At 41.9% G+C, this 25,930-nt stretch overlaps 1 protein-coding gene across 1 annotated transcript in view; it reads left to right on the top strand.

The window, feature by feature from the left end:
• VIT (vitrin) overlaps positions 1-25,930 on the top strand; it is a 54,017-nt gene that overhangs the window by 14,879 nt on the left and 13,208 nt on the right. Inside the window, exons 3-13 of the mRNA XM_041404311.1 lie at positions 1,284-1,349; positions 2,315-2,471; positions 4,356-4,489; positions 9,085-9,162; positions 12,422-12,502; positions 14,286-14,486; positions 14,984-15,034; positions 19,721-19,759; positions 19,858-19,914; positions 20,523-20,585; positions 24,736-24,783. Coding sequence (XP_041260245.1) covers positions 1,284-1,349; positions 2,315-2,471; positions 4,356-4,489; positions 9,085-9,162; positions 12,422-12,502; positions 14,286-14,486; positions 14,984-15,034; positions 19,721-19,759; positions 19,858-19,914; positions 20,523-20,585; positions 24,736-24,783 — 975 coding nt within the window. The remainder of the gene's footprint in view (positions 1-1,283; positions 1,350-2,314; positions 2,472-4,355; positions 4,490-9,084; positions 9,163-12,421; positions 12,503-14,285; positions 14,487-14,983; positions 15,035-19,720; positions 19,760-19,857; positions 19,915-20,522; positions 20,586-24,735; positions 24,784-25,930) is intronic.

Raw genomic sequence — 25,930 nt, 5'->3', positions numbered from 1 at the left:
ACTTGCAATTCATCTTACACGAACACTCTGGTTGTGACATTCCCAGGCAATATTCCCTCCAGCTGTTATCTTCAAGTCTGTCAGGACAGTTGTTCTTAGTTCAAATTACAGCAATCTGTGTAGTTCTTCTGCATAAACTACCAGATTACTTTCCCCACATTAGATTATGCTGCAACATTCCAAGTAGTTGAGGTATTGCACTTTATTTTCCTCTCACGCATTCCTTTTTTTTAACTAACTACAATTTTGCCATGGTTACACAACTGCACCGGTGACAAAAGGCCCAAATACTGCACCTATGCACTGTCCTTTCAGACAGTGTGAGACTGCCTTAACTTTTGAGCAAGTTCTAGGTGTGATTAAGTCTACAAACTCTCTGCAATCAGTCCAGGGGGAGAAGAGCATGAAAGAAGGAAATAGCTTCTGTTGCATATTCTAGTAAGATTAGTTTGCCAAAGGATAAAAGGATCAGCTGACACATCATAGAGAATTTCAATTCCCTTTGAAAGCTCAGAGGAGGGAAAGATGAACAGGAAAGTCAAGATATTTGTAATGCAGTTATCAATTACCCATAATACAGTGCTTCTAAAATAAGCAGAGAGAATAAAGAGATTTTGTACGTCATCACTTAGCAAGTAAACATAACATGGTAAGCTACTTGCATATATTGGGATGTAACTTTTAAAGTAACAGCATATGCCTCTTTTTCACTTTTCAAATCATGATCCTGCTTACTGAAGAAAATGGGTGCCCTTGCTGGGACATGCCACCCTAGAACCTCACAGAGTCTGTAGTGCTGCCCAGTATCCCTCACCTGCTGCCACCAGTGAGTGAAATGTCACAACACAAAGTTACAGAATAACCTCCCCAAATGGTTATTAAGAAGAATCTTTGGCTCCCGAAATTCCTAGTTGCTTTATGCACAGAACACACTGTTTCATTAACATCCATACTGCACAAAGAGTTCCCACTGCTTGAGGAAATATGTTTGTGGTGTTCTGGACCACATGGACTCCATGGCATCGTGAGATAGTGAGTTCCACAGATGAATATGTGAACTGAACTGAACTGATCTTTAACACCCTTCAGAGAACTTCCCCACAGCAGATGCCATCTTGACTGCAAAGTTAACCACCAAGTAGAAACCTAGATGTGGCTGAGAATGTTCCTATTTCAGATTTTCATCCCGTTGATTTAAATTTGAGAAATCTCATGCAGAGGAGCTTGTGGTGACTGATGTTGATAGTCCACCTTTTTCCTGATACTATGTTTATTTGTTCTAGGTGTGTTTCTTACATGTACATACACAGCCAAGGAAGCCACAAAGAAGACAAAAAAGGCTAAGCTATGTAAGTCGTCTCAGTAGAATTCTTGGCTGTTTTACAGCAGACATGTCAAGTACATAAGAAAGGTGCAACGTGAGATTATATTCTGGTAACTCTTCACAATTGTCTAGAGTCAGTGGCATTATATGTTAGCCAAAAGATTCTTTTATTGAAAACAAATCACTGAGTAAATTGTGTGCCACTTAACATTTATAAAGGGAAAATTTTGTAATTCACTGCTAAAATGTATCTTCACAGGTTATTAGGTACCATACAAGGATCAAAGCAAGCACTAAGGTTTTCACAGAGAGAGGCATAAACACGTGAAATGGACCAGCTGTAACACAAAGCACACACAGCTGATTTGTGTGAGACAAGTGCTGCATCTCTGTGCACGAGGATATTTAACTTTCAGCTATTCTGCTGCAGGAGCACTTCTGTCCACAGATTACTTTGCTCATGAAGTTGACAAACAAGCCTGCTGCGAGTTGTAAATGCACACTTAAATCCCTTGTTCAAAGTAAATTGTACCCAGCAGAAAGTTTTAAAAATTAAGGGCAAGATAATGGGCTGTGACTTCAGCCTGACATAAAGATGGAATGGAGCTACATGAGCACAGTGGGAGGCTTTGGGAAGCATCCCCACCCCCTCCTTCCCACGTGTTAACCACAGGCTGGGTGACTACGCTTCTTTCTCTCTCCAGCAAATTGTCATAACAGATATTTCCTTCAGAGAAGCAAACACTGAAGGTCAGAAATACCCACAGGCTTCTTTATTCCATCCTTAGTTACTACCACATCCCTTGGTAGAGCGGTTATTATGTGTTATGTTGTAGATGGAGAAGACACAGATGTCTTGTATCCCAAAACCATTCATATGAAGGCTTGGGAGGAGGGCATCCCTGTCACCCAGTTATTCACTGTTTCATGACAAGATCACTCAGCCATGAAAGCATTCAATCTGACTTTACCAAGATTTTGCACTCACAGATGTACCCCAGATTGATTGTGATGTCAAGGCGGGGAAGATAATCAATCCAGAATTCATTGCAAAATGCCCTCCTGGATGTCAAGATGTAAAATACCGTGTTTATGGCACAGACATTTATGCTTCTTTTTCCAGTGTCTGCAATGCTGCAATTCACAGGTGAGTGAGTTGAAATGAGTGAGACACTCAGACAAAACTGTCATTTCAGTGCAGGGAGCTTCTGACTTTTCAAATTCTTTACAGTTCCCACTTGTAGGATTGATTGCAGGCTGCTGTAGAAAACCTGAGAGAAAGTCCATGTGTGATGGAATGGATCCATTCTTACAAAGTGCTGTCAATCCTGTATTCCTATAGAAATTAGTTGTATTTGAAGAAGTTTCTCAACCTTTGGAGAAGTGTCTTGAGATTTCCAGATCTCTCATTCATGCATAACAAATTACTATTGTACTATTATTATTCAAGTGGAAGATCGAGATGGAGCTGCTACTACTAATAAATCTTCAGAAAAAACAGGCACATCACCAGTGATGAATACATATAACTCACATACTTCTGGGATTGGTTTGGTTCTCTGGGCTTGAATTTAATTGTCCTTGACATCAAAGACTGAGTAATGTGCTTTCCTGCTACATAAAAGGACTTTGCATAAGGAAATGAGTAACATAAATTTTGTAGCAAAAGTTTTTCAGAGTTTTATTAGCCATGTAAAAATGTGCATAAAATTCTAATGGAGAATAACTGCACAACCAAAACACACTGCAGCTGGAGGTGGGATGCACAGGCAGGAGGTATCCAGCGAAAAATGCAGCAAGTTCTAAAGCCTGATTGACAACTTGACTTAGTTTGGAGCTATTTGAGCTACTGCTGTGCTTCCAGTTCTGTGAAATACCGGGGATCTCGGGCAAAGTGGGATAGTTAAGGCTTTGGGGCTTCCCCTCTCGCCTCTGCCCTGCTCGGTGCCCAGGCCGAGGTACCTGTGCGCGCACAGCGCTGCCACCTCCCGGCTGCAGCTCTGCCCTCGCTGGGGGGATGGCTGCCCGGTGACGGCTCTCCAGCGGCAGATTCCTCCCCCACATACTAGTGCACAATGGAAATTGTCTTGGCATGCAGAATTAGTCCCAAAGGGAAGTTAAAAAATACTGGTAGCAACTGCGATCTCCCTGCAGTCTGGCTGGCTACACTGTTCCAGTAAGGGCTTCAGTTTTTCTTATTTGACAGCTGGTTTTGGCTTTGTTAGCTTTCATGTTGCAGTTCCACAGACAGTGAATTTCTTCTCCACGTATTTATTTTAACAGCAGCTTCTCACAATAACCGCAGCAAAATACACTTCTAACATACTCTTCGATCCTGTTTGCTGCCCAGTACTTATTTTCCTGCCTGGTCATTACTGCCAGCCCTACAACACCCCTACAGCTGCAGCTGCTTCCCAGTTGACCTGCTGTCCTAGTGATGCCAGAGCAGGCTGCATACACTGAAGGATTTCTGTTTGTCTGGAGGTGCATGTTAGGGTGTGTGTTAAACACCATTTGGTGTGCACCACACCTGGAGTCTGCCAGGTTTTCTACAATATTTTTTCCAGCAATATTGTGTCCAGTTTAATCCAGGCTGAGGTCAGAACCATGCTTGGGTTTTTGCAGAAAACACATACTGAGACTCAAAGAAAACACATTCTGTCACGTGGTTGGCCTGAAAACTCCTCTGAGAACCTCTGCCTGTATCTTCAGTCATTCAATCAAGCTTGCAGGAATTGTAACGAAGGCAGTAGCTTTTTCTTGTGTGCAACTAGGTCAAGCTTAAACAGAGGACCAGGAGATCAGTGGGAAGAGCAAACAGATCCTGACAGCACTTTGCAACAAACTGCTCTTCTTTATGTGGAAGGAGCACAAATATTTCTTAGCAGCAGGCTTAGTAGTAACATCACAGCCCCACCACCACCCCTGGTTTGAAGGTAAAAGGAATCACTTCACAGCTCTTGCACTATAGAACAGTTTTGAAGGTTTTTGTGGTGTTTCTACCCTCAGACACTGTGTTTCCTCCTTGCAGCGGTATAATTGACAACACAGGTGGGAAGGTTCTTGTCCAGAAAGTCGCCGGGCACTCTGGCTACCGCGGGAGCTTCTCCAATGGTGTCCGCTCCCTGTCACTGCCACGCTGGAGGGAGTCCTTCCTCGTGTCAGGTACCATTCTGGGGTAGGGCACTCCCCTCCTCTGACTGCTGAGGGCAGAGGGGGAAGCAGCCTCTCGTTTAAAACACCTGGTTAATCACCACAAGCCCACCCCAGTGAGCTTTGGCAGCAATGGTGCTTTTGAGACACTTCTTGTTCCGGGCTTCCCTTGTAGCCTGCAAAGAGACCTGCACCCTGCCAGGGGTGTGCTCTGCTTGGCTCGGCCCAGTGCAGGTCTGAGCCCACTGCAAAAGGCGATGGCTGCTCTGGACTGAGCCTTGGAAGGCACCTTAACTGCAGCTATTGATGCATAAAGTCTCCTGCTCTTCACCCTGGTAAGCAGTGCTGCTGAGGGAACTGAAAGGCCTTTTGGCCATTTGAAACATCCTCATCCTGCACCTGAATTTGTATCTCCCGAAATGACTTCAGACTTATGTCAAACCCCACATAGCCCTACTGTATGTATGCAAACCTTATATTAAGCAATTTGACTGGTGCATCCCAAGTATGTCAGGAACTCTATCCACCTCTGTTAGCCAAATAATTTTGATATCTAATCAGTGCAGGTAAATCCATCTTGCTTTGATGCTCATTCCTTTTTCCTCTCCATAGTATATATAGGAACTCACTTGCATTTACCAACTAAATTCACAGATTTTTTTTTTTTTTTTTTTTTTTTGGAAATTAGATCCCCTTTACACCAGCTTCAGATTATCTTAAACCTACTTGCACTCATTCTACCTTTTCTACCTTTGTGAAAGAGGGTTTGCTTGACCTTGCCTTACATAAAAATTCTAAATCAAACTTCTTGATACTCTGGAACAGTTCTTGCTGGTCTGCATTTTTGGAGGTTTAAGATAGGTACCACCAATTGGTGTTAGTCAACTACACCATTCCTGGAAAATCAATAGCTCAAGCAACCAAACAGCTACTAAAAATAATGTTCTTTTCATGTGAAAATCTGTAAACAGCAAAAGAGGTCCCAGAAACTGACCAAAACAAACTGTCGTCTTAATTTTTCATTCATGTATTTGGATGCATTTTTTACAGTAGTCTGCCAAGGATATACCATATTATGAGAAGGATTTATTTTGGATGAGTAGGAATTTCCTGGAATAGCTGAATTGCTACTTGTACTTGTTGCAGTTTTTTTCTCCAACAAACAGCACGTTGTAATTCTATTACAACGTTGTAATAGAATTGTTTCTTTTTTAACTCAGTAGCTGCTCAGTTGTCATCCTGTAAAACTGTAGAAATTATTTCATGAAAGCGTAGGAATTTTTTATTTATGATAATAAGTCTTTATTCTTAATTAATGAGACACTATAAAAGAAGATACAAGACAAAGTTACAAGAGCGTATCAAAGGAGATTATGAGAAACCTGGGTATGTGTAGGCATGATGAGATTTGTCCCTTGTGCACTTAATTCTACACACACAGAGTGCTCTCACTCATGGCAGTAGAACTCTTAATTTATAAACTAGCTCAAATGTAAAGCTCACATATCATATAACATACATTCCATATTTCATATATGAACAGGAAGAAAACTTTCACTATTCCTACTGAAAATGTGAGAAATTTAGAATTTTAGAGACATTTAGAATACTAAAACCAGGAAGGCTGTGCTACTCATCTCAGCAGATCTGTAGGCTGAATGCATACAGATCTCCTTCTCAGAGAGGAGTTGTGCATGGATTTTTTATGATTATGAGTCATAAAAAGCCAGAGCTGCATAAAGCATTGCCCAATAAAAATATAAAGTCACCTAAGGCATTAATTTCAGGATGGCTTTAGAGCTTTAGAACTGAGTCCCCTATTCTCCAGCTGAATTCTCTTTCATCAGAGCAGATCTAAGTGCAATACTGTACCCTGGAAATGTGCCAACAGCTTATTCCTAGTTAGGATATTGTCACCGAGTTTGCGATGTTTAAATTGCACACAAAAGAGCACAGAAGAGGAATCCTTGGGGGACCCTGGGAATAATGTGGCATGATTTAGGGGCAGTGGAGAAAGAGGTCTGTCCTCTGCGATTAAAGCAGCCAGCACACCAGGAGGTATGCAAACACTTTGGTATTCACTTTCAAGCACTGAAATGCCTTGGCACTCAGCTGAATGACTCCATTCAGTTTAGTGGGAGTTTTGCAGCTAGTGGGTTAAGAAAATAGTCCTGAACTTCTGGGTTTGCTAGTCACAAATAAGTGTGAGAGGGTGAACAGCCACTGCACTACAGCAGCCACCATGCCATAGCTTGTATTTCAATGACCAAAGCTGATGTTTTCAGCCCACAAGAAAACACATTTTTAAGTATGTTAAGCAAACTCCAACCTAGATGATACTTTTTCCCAACAGTGAAAAAGACATATTAGCATTGTCCCAGAGAACAGAGCCTCATTCAGGTCAGGCCTCAGGCCTACTCCTTGGTCACAAATGGGATGCAAATTGCTGTTGATCAAAAATCCTAGAATCCAGTCTCCCTACCCTAGCTGGTGTATTTTCCCAGCAGCAGGCTTCAGGTTTGCATCAGAAATCAGTTTAGCACAGAAACACAGAAAAAAAAATTAAGATCAGATTATCATGCCATTGCTGCATCCATGTATAACTGCTCGTACTGAAAACTCATTCTCTGTTTGGGATAAAGGAAAGCCTTTGGAAATTATTTGTGGTCCCGTAACTTTTCTGTCTTTCTACCAAATTAGCAGATCTCCCTAGTCTTTCTTGGCTCTCGATCCTAGTTTTAGCTCAGAGAGAAGTGGATGTGAAAACCTGCTGCCCTTCACTTAAACAGCTTCTGTGAGAGAAGACCAGAAGGCAAGAAGGAAGCTCTTTCCACTTTGTCCACACATCTAACTTACCTGCTCTGGTCTTTGGTGGATCAGTGTTGACTTTAGTGGAACTGCTCTCAGCTTATATCACTGTAATGAGAAATAGAATAGCTTTTTACATTACCTCATTAGTAACTCTAACTTCTTTATCTGTGGTTTTGAAAGGACATCTGAAATTTCAGAGAAGAGCAAAACAAAGGACATAAAGACATGAAAAGGGACAAAAGACAGGGACTCTCCAGCTCCATGGACATCCCTGCTCATTAGAGTTCCTCTAGCATGCACCTTTCCTAGTGTGCCATTGATGCCTTGGAGTCACCACCTAGAGGCTAGGCAGAGTTAAGAGAATAAAGTAGGTACTTATTACAGGCCTTCAGTAGATACACCTTCGGTAGTGCAAAAACCTCGCAGAGGCTACATCCAAGATGGACAACAGCCCCCAGTTTCTAAGACAGATATAAGTTTGGTCTATTTGCATATCAGAGGTTAATTTTCCAATCATAGCTTCAGGTAATGAAGTCATATTCCCCGAGTTTGCTTCCTCCCCTGAATCACTTTTGTTTATACTTTTCAGGGCCTGAGGCAGAAGATGTCCTTGGTTCTCAGGCCTGGAAGGATTGTTTTACCTGACAAAACTGTGAAGGGAGCTTACTAATACTCTATATGGAGTTCAGAGTTATACACTAATTCAATACAGGATCTGAAAAATATAAAACCTAAAAACTTAAGGCATTACCATCACAGGAGAAACAGTCCGCAGTTCCTAGGAGTGGCTCAGTCTGTAGACATTAATTCTGTTCAGTGCTGTTGGTCTCTGTATTAATCACCCAGGATGGCAAATGATATGCTTGCAGTGCTATATGTATCTCCTTAAAGAATCCCCCAAGGGAATAGAGGGGAGATCGTCATGACTCAGGTTTTGAGGAGGTGGAGGTAGGTCTCACCAGAGGTGGTCCAGATACATAACACAGCACAGCATCTCACAGAGACAGTCACCAGTCTGGGAGACCTACATTCCTCAACTCCTAGAGGCCAAAGCAGTATTCCCTGCTGGGGTTTTCTGCAACACTTTTCATTCAGTGATGTATGTGATTGTAAAAACTGTCCCAAGAGATGGAATTGCATGGCCACATGTACCAACAGAGATGGCGTCTGCTCTGGCACTAGAAAGATTTGTGCTTTAAAGCTTAACTGGAAAACATACCTCATTGTTTCAAGACAGGACTCTCATTTTAGATCTAAATATAGGTACCATATGTTCCCACACACAAGCACTGCCTTCTCTCACTGTTATTACTGCAAAAGACTGTTGCCAGAAATGGTATCTTGCAGAAGTGAGGTCAGAGAAGAATGCTGTGTGCGTGATGAAATGAATCCCACATCAAACATGCTTTCCAAGTCAACTGCATAGTTAGGCATTGGAGAGGGCTGCCTAGGGAAGCTGTGGGTTTAATTAAAAGTTGTACAGATGTCTTTCAGGAATGGTCCCCCTGTGCTTAATATCATTTGAGAGAAAAAAAATGAACTAACTGGCCTCTGCAAATCCTCCCCAGTAATGTGTATTCATGGTTTCTTACCAAATTTTTATGATTCTGGATTTAGGCACCAATATTTTTAGTGGTATGGTTTTGAGATTCTACCATCAGATGAAAGAAATCTTCATGAAAATGAGTCGGGCAGTAAACAAGGGGGGTCTGATTCTGAATGCCTATGTTAGATGAGAAATTTATCAAGAAAACTTAGAATATTTTGTGATGCCTTCTAATATATATTTTTTGTAGAGGGCAAGCCAAGAAAAGGTGTGACATATCCATCAACTCTTGAATATTCTTCTTCAAAAAGTACAGCTGTTAAATCAGGCAAGTATTTGTGACTGACTATCACTTACATCCATTAACAACTATCTGTCATAGCTTCTCAATTGTACAATACAAAGACATAACCATTCAGAGGCAGAAGTTCATGCATCCATTAGTATGTAATCCAAAACACTCATGGTATTTTTCTATCTTAAGCATAAGGAAATCATCTCAGACAATTTCTATTTTTTGGTCATAACGTTTCACAGACTTCCATTTCCAAATAATTTCCCCCTTGCTTTAGATCTGTTACTGAATATGAAGGTGTACTGGTTACATGCAAGCATTTGAGGTTATACATGTTGGTTTTCTCCTAATGTGTTACTCATTTTATCTCTTGGGATAGTCAGTGCTGAGAGTATGATATTAAATAGTAATATAATACAAATGAAAGAGACGGTAATGTACAGCAGCTTAAATAAGAATGCTACAATAAAGAAATACTCTGTATAATCATTTTAGTCAACATCCTCCTCTGTAAATAATTTAGTCGTTTGAAGAGGTCTTTGATCAAGTTTCATACAGGTGGGTAGCTGACATTCAAGTGCACATGGATTACCTCTGTCACTGAAATGACACTTGGTTTTGCTCCCTGTTACAGCTATGTAAGGTTCAGACTCTTCCTTAGGGATGCAAACAAAAAGAAAATTAATGTCCCATACTACAGTGCACTTTCCTTACACAGTCCTTTTGCTGATTGCTGAGCCTGAGCCTTCCTGGGCATATCCACTGTGAGCTGTGGTATAAGGAAACATGCTGTATCTTCATGAGCTTAAATGCCTGGTATTGGGTGCATTCATCCAAGACCACAGAGAGGTTACTTGGAGACCTATTCTTCTCCTGTACATTATTGTTTGGTCCTTGGAAGAAAAGTGCAGAGCTCTTTTCTCACAGAAACATAGAATCATTATGGTCAGAAAAGGTCATCAAGTACAAATCAGCACAGCCAAGTCTATCATAACCACGTCCTTAAGTGCCACATCTATGCATCTTTCAAATATCTCCAGGGATGGTAACTTCATCACTTCCCTGGAAAGCCTGCTCCAATGTTTGACAACACTTTCAGTGAAAAAATTCTTTCTAATATCCAGTCTAAACCTCCCTTGGAGCAACCTGAGGTCATTTCCTCTTGACTGACCCCCACCTCAGTATAACCTTCTTTCAGGTACTTGTAGAGAACCATTAAGTCCCCTCTGAGCCTTTGGGGTTTTTTTTCCAGGCTAGAACAACTGAGTTCCCTCAGCTGCTCCTCATAAGATTTGTGCTCCAGCCCCTTCACCAGCTTCATTTTTATATTTTCACCTTTATATTTTCACTTAAACAAAAGCAAATTTAAATCTCAAAGCTGTAGTTGTTCAGACTAAATTTGTGTTGTTCAGTTCCATGCCTTTAATTTGTAATACCTTTGCATTTACAATCAAATAGGCACAGATTTGTCTATTTCTTGACCACATATGCAGAAAATACTTGACCCAAACATTGTGCTCTACTAGAAGGGAGGGCATTACCTTAGGAATCTTGACTTTTTCTGAGAAATGTTTGTTAAATCACAGCTCATCATTCCCAACTGTAACCACACTTGAAATATCAGCCCAAACATTTCAGAGCAGACTAGAAACAATCACAGTCAGAACTGATCTTAGCAGGCAGTAAGCAATGGTCTCTTCCACCAGTGCCAAAAGCCATGTAATATAAGAATCAGTTTAGAAATGGGGAGCATCATCAGTCAGGGTCTGTCACACAAGCGAAATACCAGGAGCTTGTTTCTGCAGCAAACCAAAGACACAAATCTTCACTTTGTTCCTGAATCAAATAAAATAATATAATAAATGAATAATATAATTAATGAATAAAATGCCAGTATTCTAACAACAAAGACAGTGCATTAAAGCAGAGAAAGTCCATGATTATCAGAGGAACAAGCAACTGTTATATCAAACCCAATGTCACTGCCTGATTTTGCCCAGCCTTGTCCCACAGGTAGCAAAGAGATCCATTGTTCACAATCTATCTTCCTCAAGCCCTACTTGGCCCTATCAACCCTCCTTAAATCTGCCACCTCAACTCAGCCCTCTCAGCTGTTCTCTGTTAGAAACACCTTGTGTTTAAGATAAAAGTCTCTGTAATATGCAGCCAGGGCCATCTTGTGAAAGAGAATTTCCTACTTACTTTTTAATATTAAAAAAGGAACTTTTTTTCTTTTAATTTTAATTACAGAGACCACACTGTTCATTTTGATACTTAAATCCATTATCTGCAGGAGGCAAAAGCCTTCTTTAAGTATTGCACTCACTGCTATCAGATTAACAAAAAATCCTGCTTCATACCTGATCAGCTGTCAGAGATGCAATTTTAGTCCTCATCCCAGAGATGCCAGAGATTCATAGTCCCTGACATTTCTTTAAATGCTCCTGGTGGTTACAGTGGTTCTCAAATTCTGGGCATGGCAAGAAAAGCCTTCCCAAAATTGTAACTCTTCACAGCTGCTCAAAACTATTAAAAGATATTTAGAAAAAACAGTACAAAATTTTAGGAAAACATTAACACTGCAGTAAATTCTCAAACACTTTGATGCTGCCAAAAGAGCCAGAGGGGAAAAAAAAAAAGAAAAAAAAAAAGAAAAAAGCAGAAGCAGATTATTTTGTGAGGTAGAAGTAAATAAACTATAATAAGTATTCCAAGTATGTTGATGTCTCTGGGTCTTAGAAATAATAATAAAAAAAAAAAAAAAAGAACACAAAAATTTCCCTTTTCATTCTAAACCAGTCCATGGCATTCAGGATTTGGCCCCAGAATGATCTCAAATGGTCAGGCAAGAAAAAAATACATCTGAACATGAATTAGTGACTGAAAGATTGTACATTAGCAAGTATTTCCCAAACAATGTACACACATCATGACCCTGATTCTCAGAACATGCTACTACTCAGAGGAAAAAAATATGATGCATTAAATCTTATGAGTATTGGTTTATTGGTGGCAAACCCCCATACTTCTCGCTCACTTCAGAAATTCTGTTGATACTGGCAGGAGCTTTTGGGCTGTAAAAATGCCAGAGTTTGGCATGAAAGATAGGGGTGACTCCTCCCTAGCTCTCACTTTTTCCCAGTAGGTGATAAAGCTCTGATTGGACTGCCAAACATACCTAATGGCACGTGACAGGATGCCTTCCTTTGGGGACTGGTAATCTCTAAATGGGAGACTTGAAATTATTTTCTTTACAGAGCTGCCTTTTCTAATGTGCTCAATTTTGCTTCAGAGCCTAAAAAACCAGAGCAAGACGTAAAAGGTATGAAGAGTGCAGACACCACTAACACATCAGAAAAAGCACCAGATCAAGGTAAGGGCTGGGGATCCTGGTGCTCTTTACAGTATCCAACCCACCTAATCTGCCTGTGGGTGCTTACAGGAAGCTTTTTGACACTGGTTACACAGACAGCTTTACCTCCTCTCAACATCCCCTTTCCCAACACACCAAACTGAAATAGAGCTCAAAGGGCTTCTGCTAATTCAGAGAAGAGGGCGTCCACAGAGTTTAATTTCTGCTTGTGCTTTGGATGAGTTCAGGTTTTGTGAACTTGAAAATCTTGCATTATGGTTCTTGGCAATCTCCTATGCAGGGCACGTGCCCTGCAAACCCTTTGAAGATGCTGTGAAAGAGAGGGGTACCCTGTCTGCAGGAGCACTGGGAACAGCTTCCTCTTGTGTTAAAGGATCCACAAGAAACCCAGCCAACACGCACCAAGGTGCCAAGCTGGTGGCGTTGGCACCAATGTGCACCAAGGCAATAGCTTTTTTTTGCTCTTACTATGCTGCTTCCTCAGGTTTTCTACTAATACTGTTAGCTTCCAGCTTCTTTGCTCCTCACAGACTGGGGTATAAAGCTGGCCAGTGTGCCTGCTCTGTACTCCAGCGGCACAGGATGACAGGGGAAGACTCACTGTGCCCTCTGTTTTCTTTCTTTTAGCACAGTTTCATGGAGCAGTGCACTGTTCAGCCCAAAAAGAGCCATTCATGCTGATTTTTTCAGCTGAGTTGTTTTGTTTTTCTTCTGAACCCTCTTTCAGCATTATTCCATTAAATCTGAGATCTGAGTTTTTCACTGCCTAGCATTAGGTGATAATTAATCCACCAGACAGTTTCACAACGATGCCTTCCAAGAGGAGGCTACTTCTGCTATCCAGAAATAGCAGTAGAACACAAGCTTGTGTTGTGCAGCAGTGAATAGTGTGTGCACCATTCCCTTTCAATGTAAACAGTGTGTCAGGCCATCCCCAGAGCTATCGGCAGGGAGGAAAGGAACAAGACCAAGGTTAACATGGAATATATTATATATTTTAGGGCAGTTTTTTGTAGCTAGATGGAAAAGATAACAGTGAAGAACCTTTTTTGAGAAAATGACTTGGAAGAATCTAAGCTTGTTGACTATTTTTATAAGGATATTTAGGATGTATATTTTGCAACTAAAATTGTCACTGTTCTCACAACAGATGATACATTTTAAAAGTAGTAGCAACTGTGAGATGAGTCAATCTTAGATGAGATTGGCACCTTCCAGGTGGTGATCTCCCCCACTCTCCTCAGCCAAAGCCCTGACGCTCCCTGTTCTGGCTCTGACCCTCTCCCCCATATCATCTTTATCTAAAAATTGTCTTTCTGTCAAAAATATTTCAGTGCCGCAATTTTTTTTTGGTCTATGACTCAGATGGGCCATCTTTACTACCAGATGCCAGCTGATTTCCATTTATATGGGCCTTCTAAGTGCTTAATTACACTGAGAAAAGGCGATGCCAAAACAGAATCTGCAACTGGCTGGTTGAACCATTTCATAGGTCTGAGACATGTGTCATTTTGATAAATGTTCGTGGCCAAAGCAGAATAGTGTAGGGGGAGCATTAATGCTGCAACAGGCTGTTGTCAGCACCCTCTGAGAGCAGAGTGTCACGGAGGCACCTGCACTACACATCCACAATGAAGGCACTAATGCCTCCACAGATGAGGGTGCTTGTGGGCATCCTCAAGAGAATGCCAGTTTCTGGGTTGCCTTAAACGTTGAGTGCTGCTGCTGCCGCTCCCATACATGTCCCACATCCAGCCACAGTCATGTGTCAATGTTCCTACAGGGGACACAGTCCGCAAAGAGTATCAGACAGCTCCGGTGCCGACCCCAGCCACACAAATGGCCACCACAACCCCCACACCGACGGCCACGATGACAGATCCTTCCACCACAGCGCCACAGCCAACCACAACACCTGCAGCAACCAGAACCACAGCACCTCCAGCCAAGACGAGACCTGGACTGCACAGGGTCAGAGATATGGGTCAGTAGTTTGCATTGCTTTCCTCTAGACTGACAGCTCTCCTAAAATTTAAGGAACGATATAGAGCTGGATATACCATGATTTAGAGGACCGTGAGTTCAATAATTCAATGTAGAAATACTAGGAGTGGAAAAAAAAAAGTAAGTCCAGCAGACCAATTCATGTGAGAGTAAGCTCTCCATCCCCAAATGCTATGATGATTTTCAGGTATAGAAGTCAATAAATAGTTCTTAGATTCTCACATCTAGACTGAGAGATCAACAGATAGGTGAAGACTCATTTTAGAATTAATTTTGTGATAACGTTCAATAGGCTAAAGCTGTAACATATTTTTTGTAACAGCTTTTGAATTTTTAAGATTAAAACACTGTGAAGGAATTCTCATCCTTTTTTTGCACACCTGATTTTCCTTAATCTTTCCTTCTTCATTTATTGTTCTTCATTAGCATTGTGGGGATTTGCTTCAATAGCTGAAAACTAAAATGTCTTATTTTTAGGTTCTAGCAGTGTCCACCCAGCATATGCATCTGTGGTAGCTGCAGCAGCAAGTAAGTATGGTGAAGTAAGTAAGTATGCCACAAGGCATGCAGCACAGTGTGTTTTAGGGCAGCAATGATTCAATAAACTTTCAAGCCTCAGCAAACCCAATGACTGAATCCAAGTTTGGATTTAAACTGAAAAAACAGACACTTGTCCTGAATGTCAATGGTGCTGATCCCCCACAGTTCTGAGGGAGCATTTCTAGTGAGTATCTGCCCATTTCAGCTGTGACAAAATCTGGGTTTTGCAAAACTTGAGACAAAGATTTTGCTGTTTGAATCATGTTTTCCTCTTACTTCCTTCTGTCGCAGTCTTTCAAATGGAGGCTTGATTTAGTTGTAAAATACACAATGCAGAGGGCTGCAGAGCCATCTAAGCTTAGGGCTGAAAGCTCTGAAATGCTGACATACTTAGTTAAAGCACTCTTCTCTTAAAAATCTTGGGCTGTGGTTCTGAGGCTGGCATACATGTGATGTTATTCCTGGCTTGCCACTTGTTACTGACAGCAGAATGGCGGCTGCTCAGAGCTCTGCATCTCAGTCCAGGAGCCTGCTCCCCATCCAGCCCACAGCCTGCAATTCAAGAGTACAGAGGTGTTTTTCCATACACTGTGCAATTGCTCAGCTGTGCAGGCAAGAAAAGGAGAATATTTTCAACTGTTTGAAAGGTTTTGAGCATGGAGATATGATTGATTTTGAGTGAAAAGGGAGCTGGGCTATCATTAGCTTTCATGCTCCGTAGCTATTTCTGAGTGCTTTCAAGTCAGCTTTCCTCTCACATTACTTCAGTCATCCCCAGTGCCAAGTAATTCACAGCCAAGAACATGGCAGGGCAAGTATCTTTTGGGTAATTCAGGTCTTGACGGGAAGCACAATTAAGTAAAATTTAGCTGTGAGTGCAGAATAAAAGCAGGGGCTGGAGGGGTTAATCATATCAAGTCAAATATTCATCTAGATATGTGCATAGCGGGATTTACAGAAGTGACCACACACTTCAAAAGGGTTTCAATTCTGTGGAAATCTGCATTATTCAGTACCTAATGTGCCTGTTAACTTGGTTCTGCTTGTTGCTTTCTTTTCTATTTCTTATTCCCACAGGCTAGCACAGAGGAGGCCTTTACTGTCTTTACTAGCAACTAGGAAACCCTGTTTGAGGTTCCCCAGTCAGGAAGAGATGTGTGTTGAAAGTAAAGTTTTGGCAGCACTGAAATCAGTGGGAAGGTGGTATTTGCTTTAATAAGACAAGTAATTTAGTAAAAAAATTGAAAACAAACGCAAACAAAACAAAACAAAAAAACAACCAAAACAATAACTTCTCAAATTTTCAAATGTTTTCAGTAGACACTTAATTGTAATTTGGATCCATCTTTCTTCACAATTTTCTTTACTGAAGTTCTAAGCATAAATTAATTCCCAAAATATTAAAGTGATCAGAGCTAAGAACAGGTTATTTTGAGCTGGAGTGGTAGAGACCCACTTCTGATTTCAGAGACTATATTTCTAGGATTATGTCCAGCATGTCAGTACCTCATACTCCTGAATCCTCCTGACCCCTTCCTGATTCTGAAAGAGAAGAGCTGGACAAATTAAAAAACACAGAAAGTACAAATGCAGTTTTGATGTCAAGACCATACATAAAGTTGTTTTCTCTGTCTGAGGAGCCTCTAGGACCCACTGCTATCATTCAGTGTTTCTGGTTGGTGGTATTAACCAGAATTTGCCTTGACTGAACAGAATCAGATGTTCTCCTGTCCATCCTGGCTCACAGACACTCACAGATCTACCTCTCACCGTGCATTGGTAGTTTGCTTGCAAAACACACCACAAAAGTAAACAGCTATGAAGCAGAGCACAGTCAGAATGAACACATCCTTTCCATTTCCAGCCACTGGCACTGGCAATAGTTCACAGGAGGAAAAGAAAAGCAGGACTTGCAGATTAGAGCATGAGAGCAAGGGCAAAACTGCTGCCCTAGTTCTTGCTGTTCTTTCCCCTTCTGCTTGTCAGAGACAGAGTAACATAAAAAATAATGGAGACCCTGCTCCATTGCCAGATCCCTGCTTCAAAGACTTGATGTGCCAAAACTGCTAAATGAAAAGCACAGATGTGACTAGCATGCCATATGACAGCTGGTCCCTGCCTGCCCTACTAGGGCTTCTGCCTCTGTCCAACAGCAACTAACCCAGCACACTCCCAAGGGCCACAGGCTCACTTGTTCTCTTCCATCCCAGCTCTTCAAGCAATCCTCTCTTGCACAGCAGTTTTGACCCTAGAAGAGTCTTGGGTCTAAATCCAGTGCTTCTGTGAACACTGCAATCATAAATCACATCATGATCCTTGGTGCCAGGTTGAAGCACTGCACTGGCAGCCAAGCATCAGGTAGCAATTGCCTGGGCGTCGTCAGGTGAGGTGCTTTCCTGCCCTCTGTGTCCAGATGGGGTCAATGGTTGCATCTGTTTTCAAACAGGGACTCTAAGCTGGGCACTGCCTACCATGGTACACTACACAGATTTCATTCCCAGCTGCGACTTAATAGGGCAGTAAACAGAAAAATATGGAAAGGACATGAGACAGTGGTAGTGTAAGTGCTAGAGAGGGCATTGAAAGCTCTTCTCCAGCAGGAAGACCTGTAGGGCTCATGCCTTCAGGAAGCACTGGACAAACATTCCATCCTGGCACCAGGGAGAACAGTTGGTGTTTATTTTTGGATGCTGCCTTTCTCCCCAAGTTATCCCTGACTACTTAACCTGTCAAGGGTGCTGACCAAAGTGCAGATGGCCAAGTATATTTTGTGCACAGAGTAGCTCCTTTTCTTGTCAAATCAGTTCTCATTATTCACAAGGTTCACTCTAAATGCACTTAAACTGCTGTTCTCATAATTTCCTGCCTCCATGCCTCCCTGCTCACCACAGAACTTGCCAACCAAGGGTTCTCTGCTTCACTACTTTGATTTTTGACCCAGTTCTTGGAATTTGTCTGGGACTGTCCATCTCCAGCGTGTTACAGACTTCTAGTCCTGTTCAGCCTCCAGCTTGCACAGAGCTCTGTTCTAATGAACACATATTCCCATGTCACAGCCTCACTGGCATCTCAGATTTGAAGGAAGAACAAGCCTTGCAACCTGGAAGTGCAATTCCAACTTTTCCTCCTCTACCACCATCACATTTGTCCCAGCCAACAAAAGCATAGCAGGAAGCAGCTTACTGCAGGGATGGGGGTAATGTGCCTTTGGGAGGTACAGCAAGAGGGAGTGGCTCCATGGCCCAGCACAGTCAAAAGGTGCACAGAGAGAACTCCACATTGCTAACATCAAATTAAAATTTAAAAGTGCCATAAAATACTTGGATACTGAGGTAATCTCTCCTTTACCCTCTTGTACTCTGTTTCCACTGACCTTGTAAAGAGTGTTAGATACCTACTGGAGCTCAGTCATGGCAAACATGAGACAAGAGCAGTTCCGAGACTCAGAGTTAATTTTCTACCACCACTTTGGCACATACTGATCTCCTGGGTGTAAAGCCTGCCCTGCACAGTCCCATACAACACTGGCTGCTGCACACACAGATTTTTCCCTCCAAAATCCGAATACTCAGCCTGGTATAGCTGTGGTCCATCTGGAGCCTTACAAGCTTAGAATTTAAAAGACTTGCCAGTTTTGGCAGATGAGCCCATTACTTCCATAAACAGGATCTCTTTAGCATCTGGAATTTACAAGGTCTCTCAGGACAGCTCCTAGAAATCCCATCAAATGGTTTCTAGTGGCCTGGAAGGTTCAAGTTTGGGTCACACACTTACTGTCACCTAATTTTGCAATGTCAAGCTCCCAAGAAGCAGCAATTCCTGTTTTCTGAGACAACCATTCAAAATGGTCTCATTGATGACATCTTATTGATAAAATAACCTCCTGGGCCCCTGCCAGTGTTCACAGAGTCCAGTAAAACATTCCCACTGATTTCACCAGGCTTTCAAATTAATATTTCTGGGAAAACTAATGAATAAAGGCTTGTTAAAGGATAAGTTTGTTAACAGGCTTCTTAAGAATAATTAATGAAATGAAAGGCATGATTGAAGACATGGTTTTCATCTGCAAATGATTTGAGCCTTTAGTATCTTTGAACAATGGGAGTTTAATAACCCAATCACCTTTTAAAAAAGCCTTTGTGTAGAAGACATGTCAGACACATGAATTCTCCCACATTATTTTTCCATTGTCTAATTACTTACAGTCTGCCCGTTAGCTCATATCCACTTAATCTCTGCAGAAAGGGTACTATCTGGTCTGGGAGGTTGTTTTGTGGTTAAAACCTTCCTCACACAACAAGGACAATTGGATGGTACAGAAATAGAGATAAACACAGATCACCAGTGTGAGTGGGAGAAAGAAAATTACAAAGGAAAGCAAATCACAGAGGTAACTGCAGATCTTTTAAATGCAGACCAGAGACTTGTAGAAGTAATATCCATAACTAAAGGGAACAGACAGATCTGCATGACAGACAGAGCAAGACAATCCTTTTTTAAGCAGGCTCAAAATATATAGTTAACATCTAAGAAAGTCTATTAATGACAACTCTATATATGAACCATTAATTCTGACAGCTATAAAGTGAGACTCAGTGAAAAAGCTAGGTAGCAGTAGTACTGAACCAAATATGGTGTAATAAATCACACTTTTTCACTTTGATGTCTACTTAGGACAGGTTCAGGCCGCACAAGGAAGAGGACAGAATACAGGTATGTTTTAATTTAACAACCAGTAGATTTGTACTGCTCAAATACTAGAAAACCTTGTGTTTAAGTTCCATGTGCTAACCAATATAATATTTTCAAAGCATTCAGGGGCACTCCCACCTCTGCAAATAACAGGAATATTTTACGACACAATACAGGTAAAGACATTGCAATCCTCCTCTATTTCCTCCCTGCAGATATTTTTACCACTTACATCTACCAAGTCGTGCAGTAACACACTGTTTTTCCCTCCTAAACGTGTTCATAGCAGGCTGCAGTGAGAGGAGATATCACAATGGTCACTGTGTGACAATAGTATAACTTTAAGGGGGAAAAAGTAAACAAGATTGATTAAACATGGAATTGTTCTCAAAACAGTAGTCTAAACTAATTTATAGAGGTCTTCTATAACATTTGCTGTTGCAAACTGAGAGGTGAACGTTGTGTCTGTGTAAGTTTGCAGGACTAAGGCCTGACCCAGTTCACAGGCCCCAAGCATGGTCAGCATCCCAGGACCCATTGCCAGTTGTTCCAGTGCTAATAGCTGCACTGTGCAGCACCTGCTAACACTTAAACACTTTTGCCAGCCTCTTTCAGCCCTTTCCAATTAATTCATGGTTTCCATTTTCCTTTTCTGTGTGGTTTGAAAACATGCAGAAAGAGAGTGTGGGCCCACTGCATCCCTTGTGATGATGCTCCTCTCTCCTCGCCCACTGGCATCCACTGGCACCTATTTAACCTCTTGCCTCTTTGTCCAATCATGCAGGTGCTCAGCGCCAAGAGCCTGTTGCCACCTTCCAGAGGGCTGCCAGCTCTCCAGTCCACCTGGGTGAGCAAGACTGCTAGTAGCAGATTTTCCACTCTCTTTAACAGTTTTAGCAACCACAAATTAGCATTTGTATTGCACATTGTTTTCCTGCATCCTGGAGGAGGACCAGGGTAAGAATCATGCACTGAACACCAACTAGCATCTTCCTGAAAGGGAAAGGAAAAGGAAAGCTCAGCCACAGGTGACCTGTTGTTTCAGGCCGTGAGAATCAACATCTACAAAGTGTTTTCAATTTTTCTTATTTGTTAGTCAAAACAGGAAACAAACAACCAGCTCTGTGAAGCCTATCAGGTCTTCAACAGAGATAGTTCCTGTTGTTCCCAGAAACCTCTAGGCTGACAGTGAAAGTAGAGGTTGCTTTTAATACTGAGGGTGGAAACATCACCTGTACTGTTCTCTCTTCCTGGAAGTGCGATTGACCCTTCCCCAGCTAGCAGCCCAGTGAGCAAGCCTACAGCAACTTCCCAGGGGCTGCAGAGCCTTCAGCACACACACCAAACACCAACTCTCCCATGATGGACAGCAGAGTTTCTCAGAGACAGATTTTGTCTGGGAGCACCCAGGGTGGGGTGCAGGATGGGAGCTGGGTTGCAGCAAGGCATGCAGGGCTGCACCGAGGCTGCAGGCCCGCCACGTCCCCGCAAGAGCAGCAGAGCAGGCCCAGCAGTGGTGCCCAGGATGACCGGACAGCCCAGGCTGCCAGGCAAGTCCCCAAAAATGAGGCAGGTCTGACCAGCTGAGGCAGGGCACGAGGTAAGGGAGGCAAGGTCTGGGTCAAGATGGTGAGGCACAAACCTAGGCCCAGGTGCAAGGAGCACAGGTGAGGGAGGGTGTGCATCTCTGTGCTGTCTGTCTGTCCCATGGATGCTCCCCACAGCCCTGGCCAAGGCAAGTGCTGCCCTGTGCTACTGTTGACCTCTGGCATGGGCAGCCAAACCCACTGGGGAGGGAGAAACTGCAGCTAATGAAGGTGTCCCTGTGCCCTGAGGGCTTTGGAGATAACTGGGAATCACAGGAGGAATATTATGGCAGGGTTTCCTGCCAAGTGGTCATTCACATTGAGGTTTGAGGATGTTATTATGCAGGATATGTTATTATCTTTCCAGATAATTCCAGACAAGTAATCTCACCCAGCAGTCTCCTGGTCAAAATGATCATTTGTAGTTGACCTAGTTGAAGCATATTTAAAATGCACTTGTCCTAAGACGTACTCAATTTCCTCCCTTTTCTACTCCTTCTCATTTCAATCTCCTTCTCATCTTTCTGTTTTACATCTGTGTTTGCCTTTTTCATACACCTTTGTCCATACCAAATGCTGTGCTGGCTAATTATCAGGCTAGCCAAATCTTCGCTAGAAAAACAGGAGAATACTGCTGAGTCTTACTTAAATCAAAGTCAGTATTTCACCCCACCTAATTGCTTAAGGCACCTTAAGGTCACCCTAAAGTGATTAAAAGGCACAAATTTTCCATCATAAAATATTCTACTTTCTTTACCACAGAACAAGAAGGAAAAGAAATACAAACACACTTTGCCCAGTAAGTCCTAATCCTTTTTTCAGTCCAGAATGTGGCAGCTCAGATATGTTGTTTTCTATCAGCAAACTTTTCTAACAATCAAAGGGAAATTCCTGAACAAGTCCTTGCTTTCCTGGAAAGGCAGATTGTTCTTCTTGATCCCACCAAGAGTGTGCAAACAGCAGCAATCAGTTCTGAGAGTTTGGCCATGATGTCAAGGAACTTCCTATCATCAGCTCAGGTTGCCAGAAAAGTGTACTAGGAAAATGCCTTCCCCAACACACCAGTTACTTGTGCAATGCACATTAAATTAATTAAATTAAATTAATTCCCTTGAAATCCCATACTCAGTCTTGCATTTTCAAGAATGTTTTTCAAGGCAATTATAGCGAATAGTTTTGGTGGTGGTGTCTTTCTTTTTTTTAAAGAGACCAGTCTTGGAGTATTTTAAAAATCAACCCTTTTTTTAATGGGCATCTTCAAATGAGGAAAAAAAAAGCCTAGTTATGAAAATAGTCATATCACTTTCAGATGTACATTTCATGGACAGCTTTCTTCATTATGTGTCTAGGAAAATATGCAAGAAATAGAGCTTTTTCCTGGATAAACAGGTCACTAAAAAGCTGTATATTTTGCATATTTACAGCCAGCTACCCCAAATTCTTGGTACTTATCCTGTGTTCTTGGTACTTATCTTCTTCATTAGAATAGTAAACTGCCACAAAGTTGTAAATGGGTGAACTGAGAAGACTGGTTGAAGAAACATCAGACAGCTCCTACCCACAGGGATTTGGATAGACTAGAGTACCTGTGGACATCTGAGCTGAAGAAGCTGTTAATTGTTAATCCAGAAAAAACTCACCATTTCTCCCAGTGATAAAACCCAGTCTTTTTCAGCATCTGCCTGTCTTTTCTAAACAGTCAGAGATGTTAAAGAAGCCTGCTTTCTTAGGTTGCTCCCTGACAATGAGGTGGCAGCAGAAACAAACCTTTGACACATGAGATGGGCACATTCCATTGCTCTGATCCTTCAGCTCACATCCCTACACATGAAGAAGAGAAAAGAGGGCAAATCTTTGTGCAGCTCCTCAGCTGGTTCCACTTGCCATAGAGTTCCTACTGCTTTAAACATGCTTGCCACTGCAACTCACAGAGCACCATATATGTATAGAGGACTTGAGAAGTGCAGGGTCTTCTTCATAATTTGCTCTTTGTCTGTTTTTTCTTTTCAGCTGGTCAGGATGAAAAGCAGCCTCATATGAATCTTCCTTTCTCACAGGGTGCTCCTCCAGCCTGGGAGGAGGAAGCACACCTTTGGAGATTATATACTCACAAACTGGTTTCATTAAAATTTGTTCTTCTCAGTGACAGCATTCAGGAGACCTGTTAGCCACTTTGGTAACAAATGAGCATCAGCTCTTCTCTGTGGGTAGGGTCCCCGTGCTCTGCAACCATCACCCCCAGCTCCTGTTGGTGCTGTTTTTTCATGACTCTGCTGAAGCATGCATAAAACTGGCAAACAACACTGCCAGAATACAGGAATATTCCTCCTGGTTTTTCTCTTGTTTCTTTACCATTTACCCAGGCCTGCCCTTCCTTTACCCAATTTCTCCTCCAAGCAAAATCACAAAAATCTTCTGTGTGCTTAAAGATTGACTTAGACCTTCATTGTCCTCAGTTTTTAGATCCTTCACAGGGTGCTCAAGTAGTGCTCAGCATAAGGAGGGAAATCACCCTAGCAATGAAACATGGCAAAGTTCCTCCTGCCCTAAGGGAGACCACACACCTTATTCAGCCATCAGACTCATCCAACAAGTCTCCCTCCCAAAGAGAAGCTGACAGCTCCTCATGGGAAAGGCAATCTAAGGACAAGGTCAGTGCTCTCTAGGCTGGAGGACACTGGCAAGCCCATCACAACTTTGTTGAAGCCTACATTGTAGTTCACCCACTGGCTCTAGTCAAGAGCACACCAGCTCTGGGCAGCTTATTGGGTATTCAATAGAGTTAAATCTTTTCTTCCTGGGATTCCCAGGAACTGTTTCTGTCCTAGTCAGAATGACTAGGACAGAATGATGCAAGAGCATTCATCTGGCTGCAACCCAGAGCAAAACATCACTTTTGGGAACATCTTTCAGCAGGTTCCAAAAACAGGTTTTAGGTTTTATTTATAAGGGCAGAAATTTTGATGAAGTTATCTGTGCCTAATAAGCGGCAAGCAATGTTTAGACAATTTCTTTTTGTTTTGGTGGGCTGAGGGGATAGAGAAATCAGTAGGTTAGAGGTCCTCACAGATTTTCAGTGAAAAACAACTTCAACAACAACAAAAATACTGTGGTCTGTGCCTCAGTATCAATGCAATGTAGAGGAACAAAACCAAAACAGATGTAGTGAGGTGTATTTAAAACCTTAAAAAGGTTAGTGCTCTGAGGGCAGTGATACAAGGCTCCTATTTATGGTTTGAAATGTGCATGTAAAAGTTCCCAGGTTTACTGATTTACTCACCTCCTAAGTTGTTAATTTAAGTTATTGTCTGAACTGACCTCTCTAAAATGAGTCAGAACTGTGTAATCTCTAGTAATTGAACTACTATCAGTAAAAGGTTTTTTTTTTTTTTTCTTTTTCATGTGTGAAAGCAATGGAAATAGACTCATGGAAACCTGGACTGAGCTTTTTTGACACAGGTAAATATTTAAAGCATCTAGTAACTAGTCTGGGAATAAGTGGTTTCCATCACACACAGGTAAAGCTAAATCTATTTATTCAAGCCCACAACACTGGTGATAACAATCTCATTTTAAGTAGTAATTACAGCATTTAAAATTGTAAATAAGGTATGTTGTTTACATCTTAGCAGATTATTCTGTACTTTCCTCACTCTTGAGTTCCTGCTTAAAGCAGGAGCAGAAGAGAGGAGCTCTGGAAAGAGTTGGCAGCTACACTACAGGAGAGGGATTCTAGCTACTGAAATCCACTTGTAAATGAGACGGTATTTTGGGAAAGCCACAGCTGAGATTACAGTTTAGAGCTCCAATCAGTGAAGAACATGACAGATTATTCTGATGTCAATGTACTTAGGGAAGACATTCAGATAAGAAAAAGAGGGTTTGTGTCAAACGTAAAGAATAATGAACATTGTTGAAATTTTCTGACATTTTATCCTTAAAAACTGACAATATGGAGATAAGAATATTTTATGAGTAGAAGGAAAAAAACCCTACATTTGTAACAGGCTTTAGCAGCAACAAGACCAAGACTTGGGCAACCTTTAATCAGGAGCAGCTTCCTACTGCAGATTTAACAGCTCCCTTTCCTCAGGAGCATTAAAAGCAGACTGCACAAGATACAGACCAATTCAAGACGTGGTACTCTTCCTCTCACAATCCAATACAAGTGGTCTTTCCTACCACGGGTTGTGATGCTGGAGAGGGCTGTGCTGGTGGCCCTTGTAAAGGCCATTCCCTTGAATATTCTTCTTACTTCAAAGCCATTTGTGTGCTTATTCAGGAAAAGCTACAACACGAGGACCAGGGTGCAGAGGGATATTTTGCGGCAGAAAATGACAGATTGCATTAAATACAATGAAAGGTTGGGCATGGGGGAGGGATGTTGTATTAATAGTTTCTCAGCAACTGAAGTGCCAGCATAGACTAGTGTGATAAAGCCTAATGAATTCAGATTGTCACTTCAAAGGAGTGGTTTCTGGCGTGGATGTAATCACTGCTGTCTTACTTAAATGAATGGGAAGTTTAATCAGTATGGACAGCTGTGACAATCAGTGAAGGGAACTTTAATTAGCATGGCGTAGACTGCCCATACTGCGAGCTGAAA

The sequence above is a fragment of the Onychostruthus taczanowskii genome, unplaced genomic scaffold, assembly GCF_017590055.1.
Source record: "Onychostruthus taczanowskii isolate IOZ18803 unplaced genomic scaffold, ASM1759005v1 scaffold21, whole genome shotgun sequence".
Taxonomy (NCBI): Eukaryota; Metazoa; Chordata; class Aves; order Passeriformes; family Passeridae; genus Onychostruthus; species Onychostruthus taczanowskii.
This window is presented reverse-complemented; position numbering and strand designations above follow the sequence as displayed.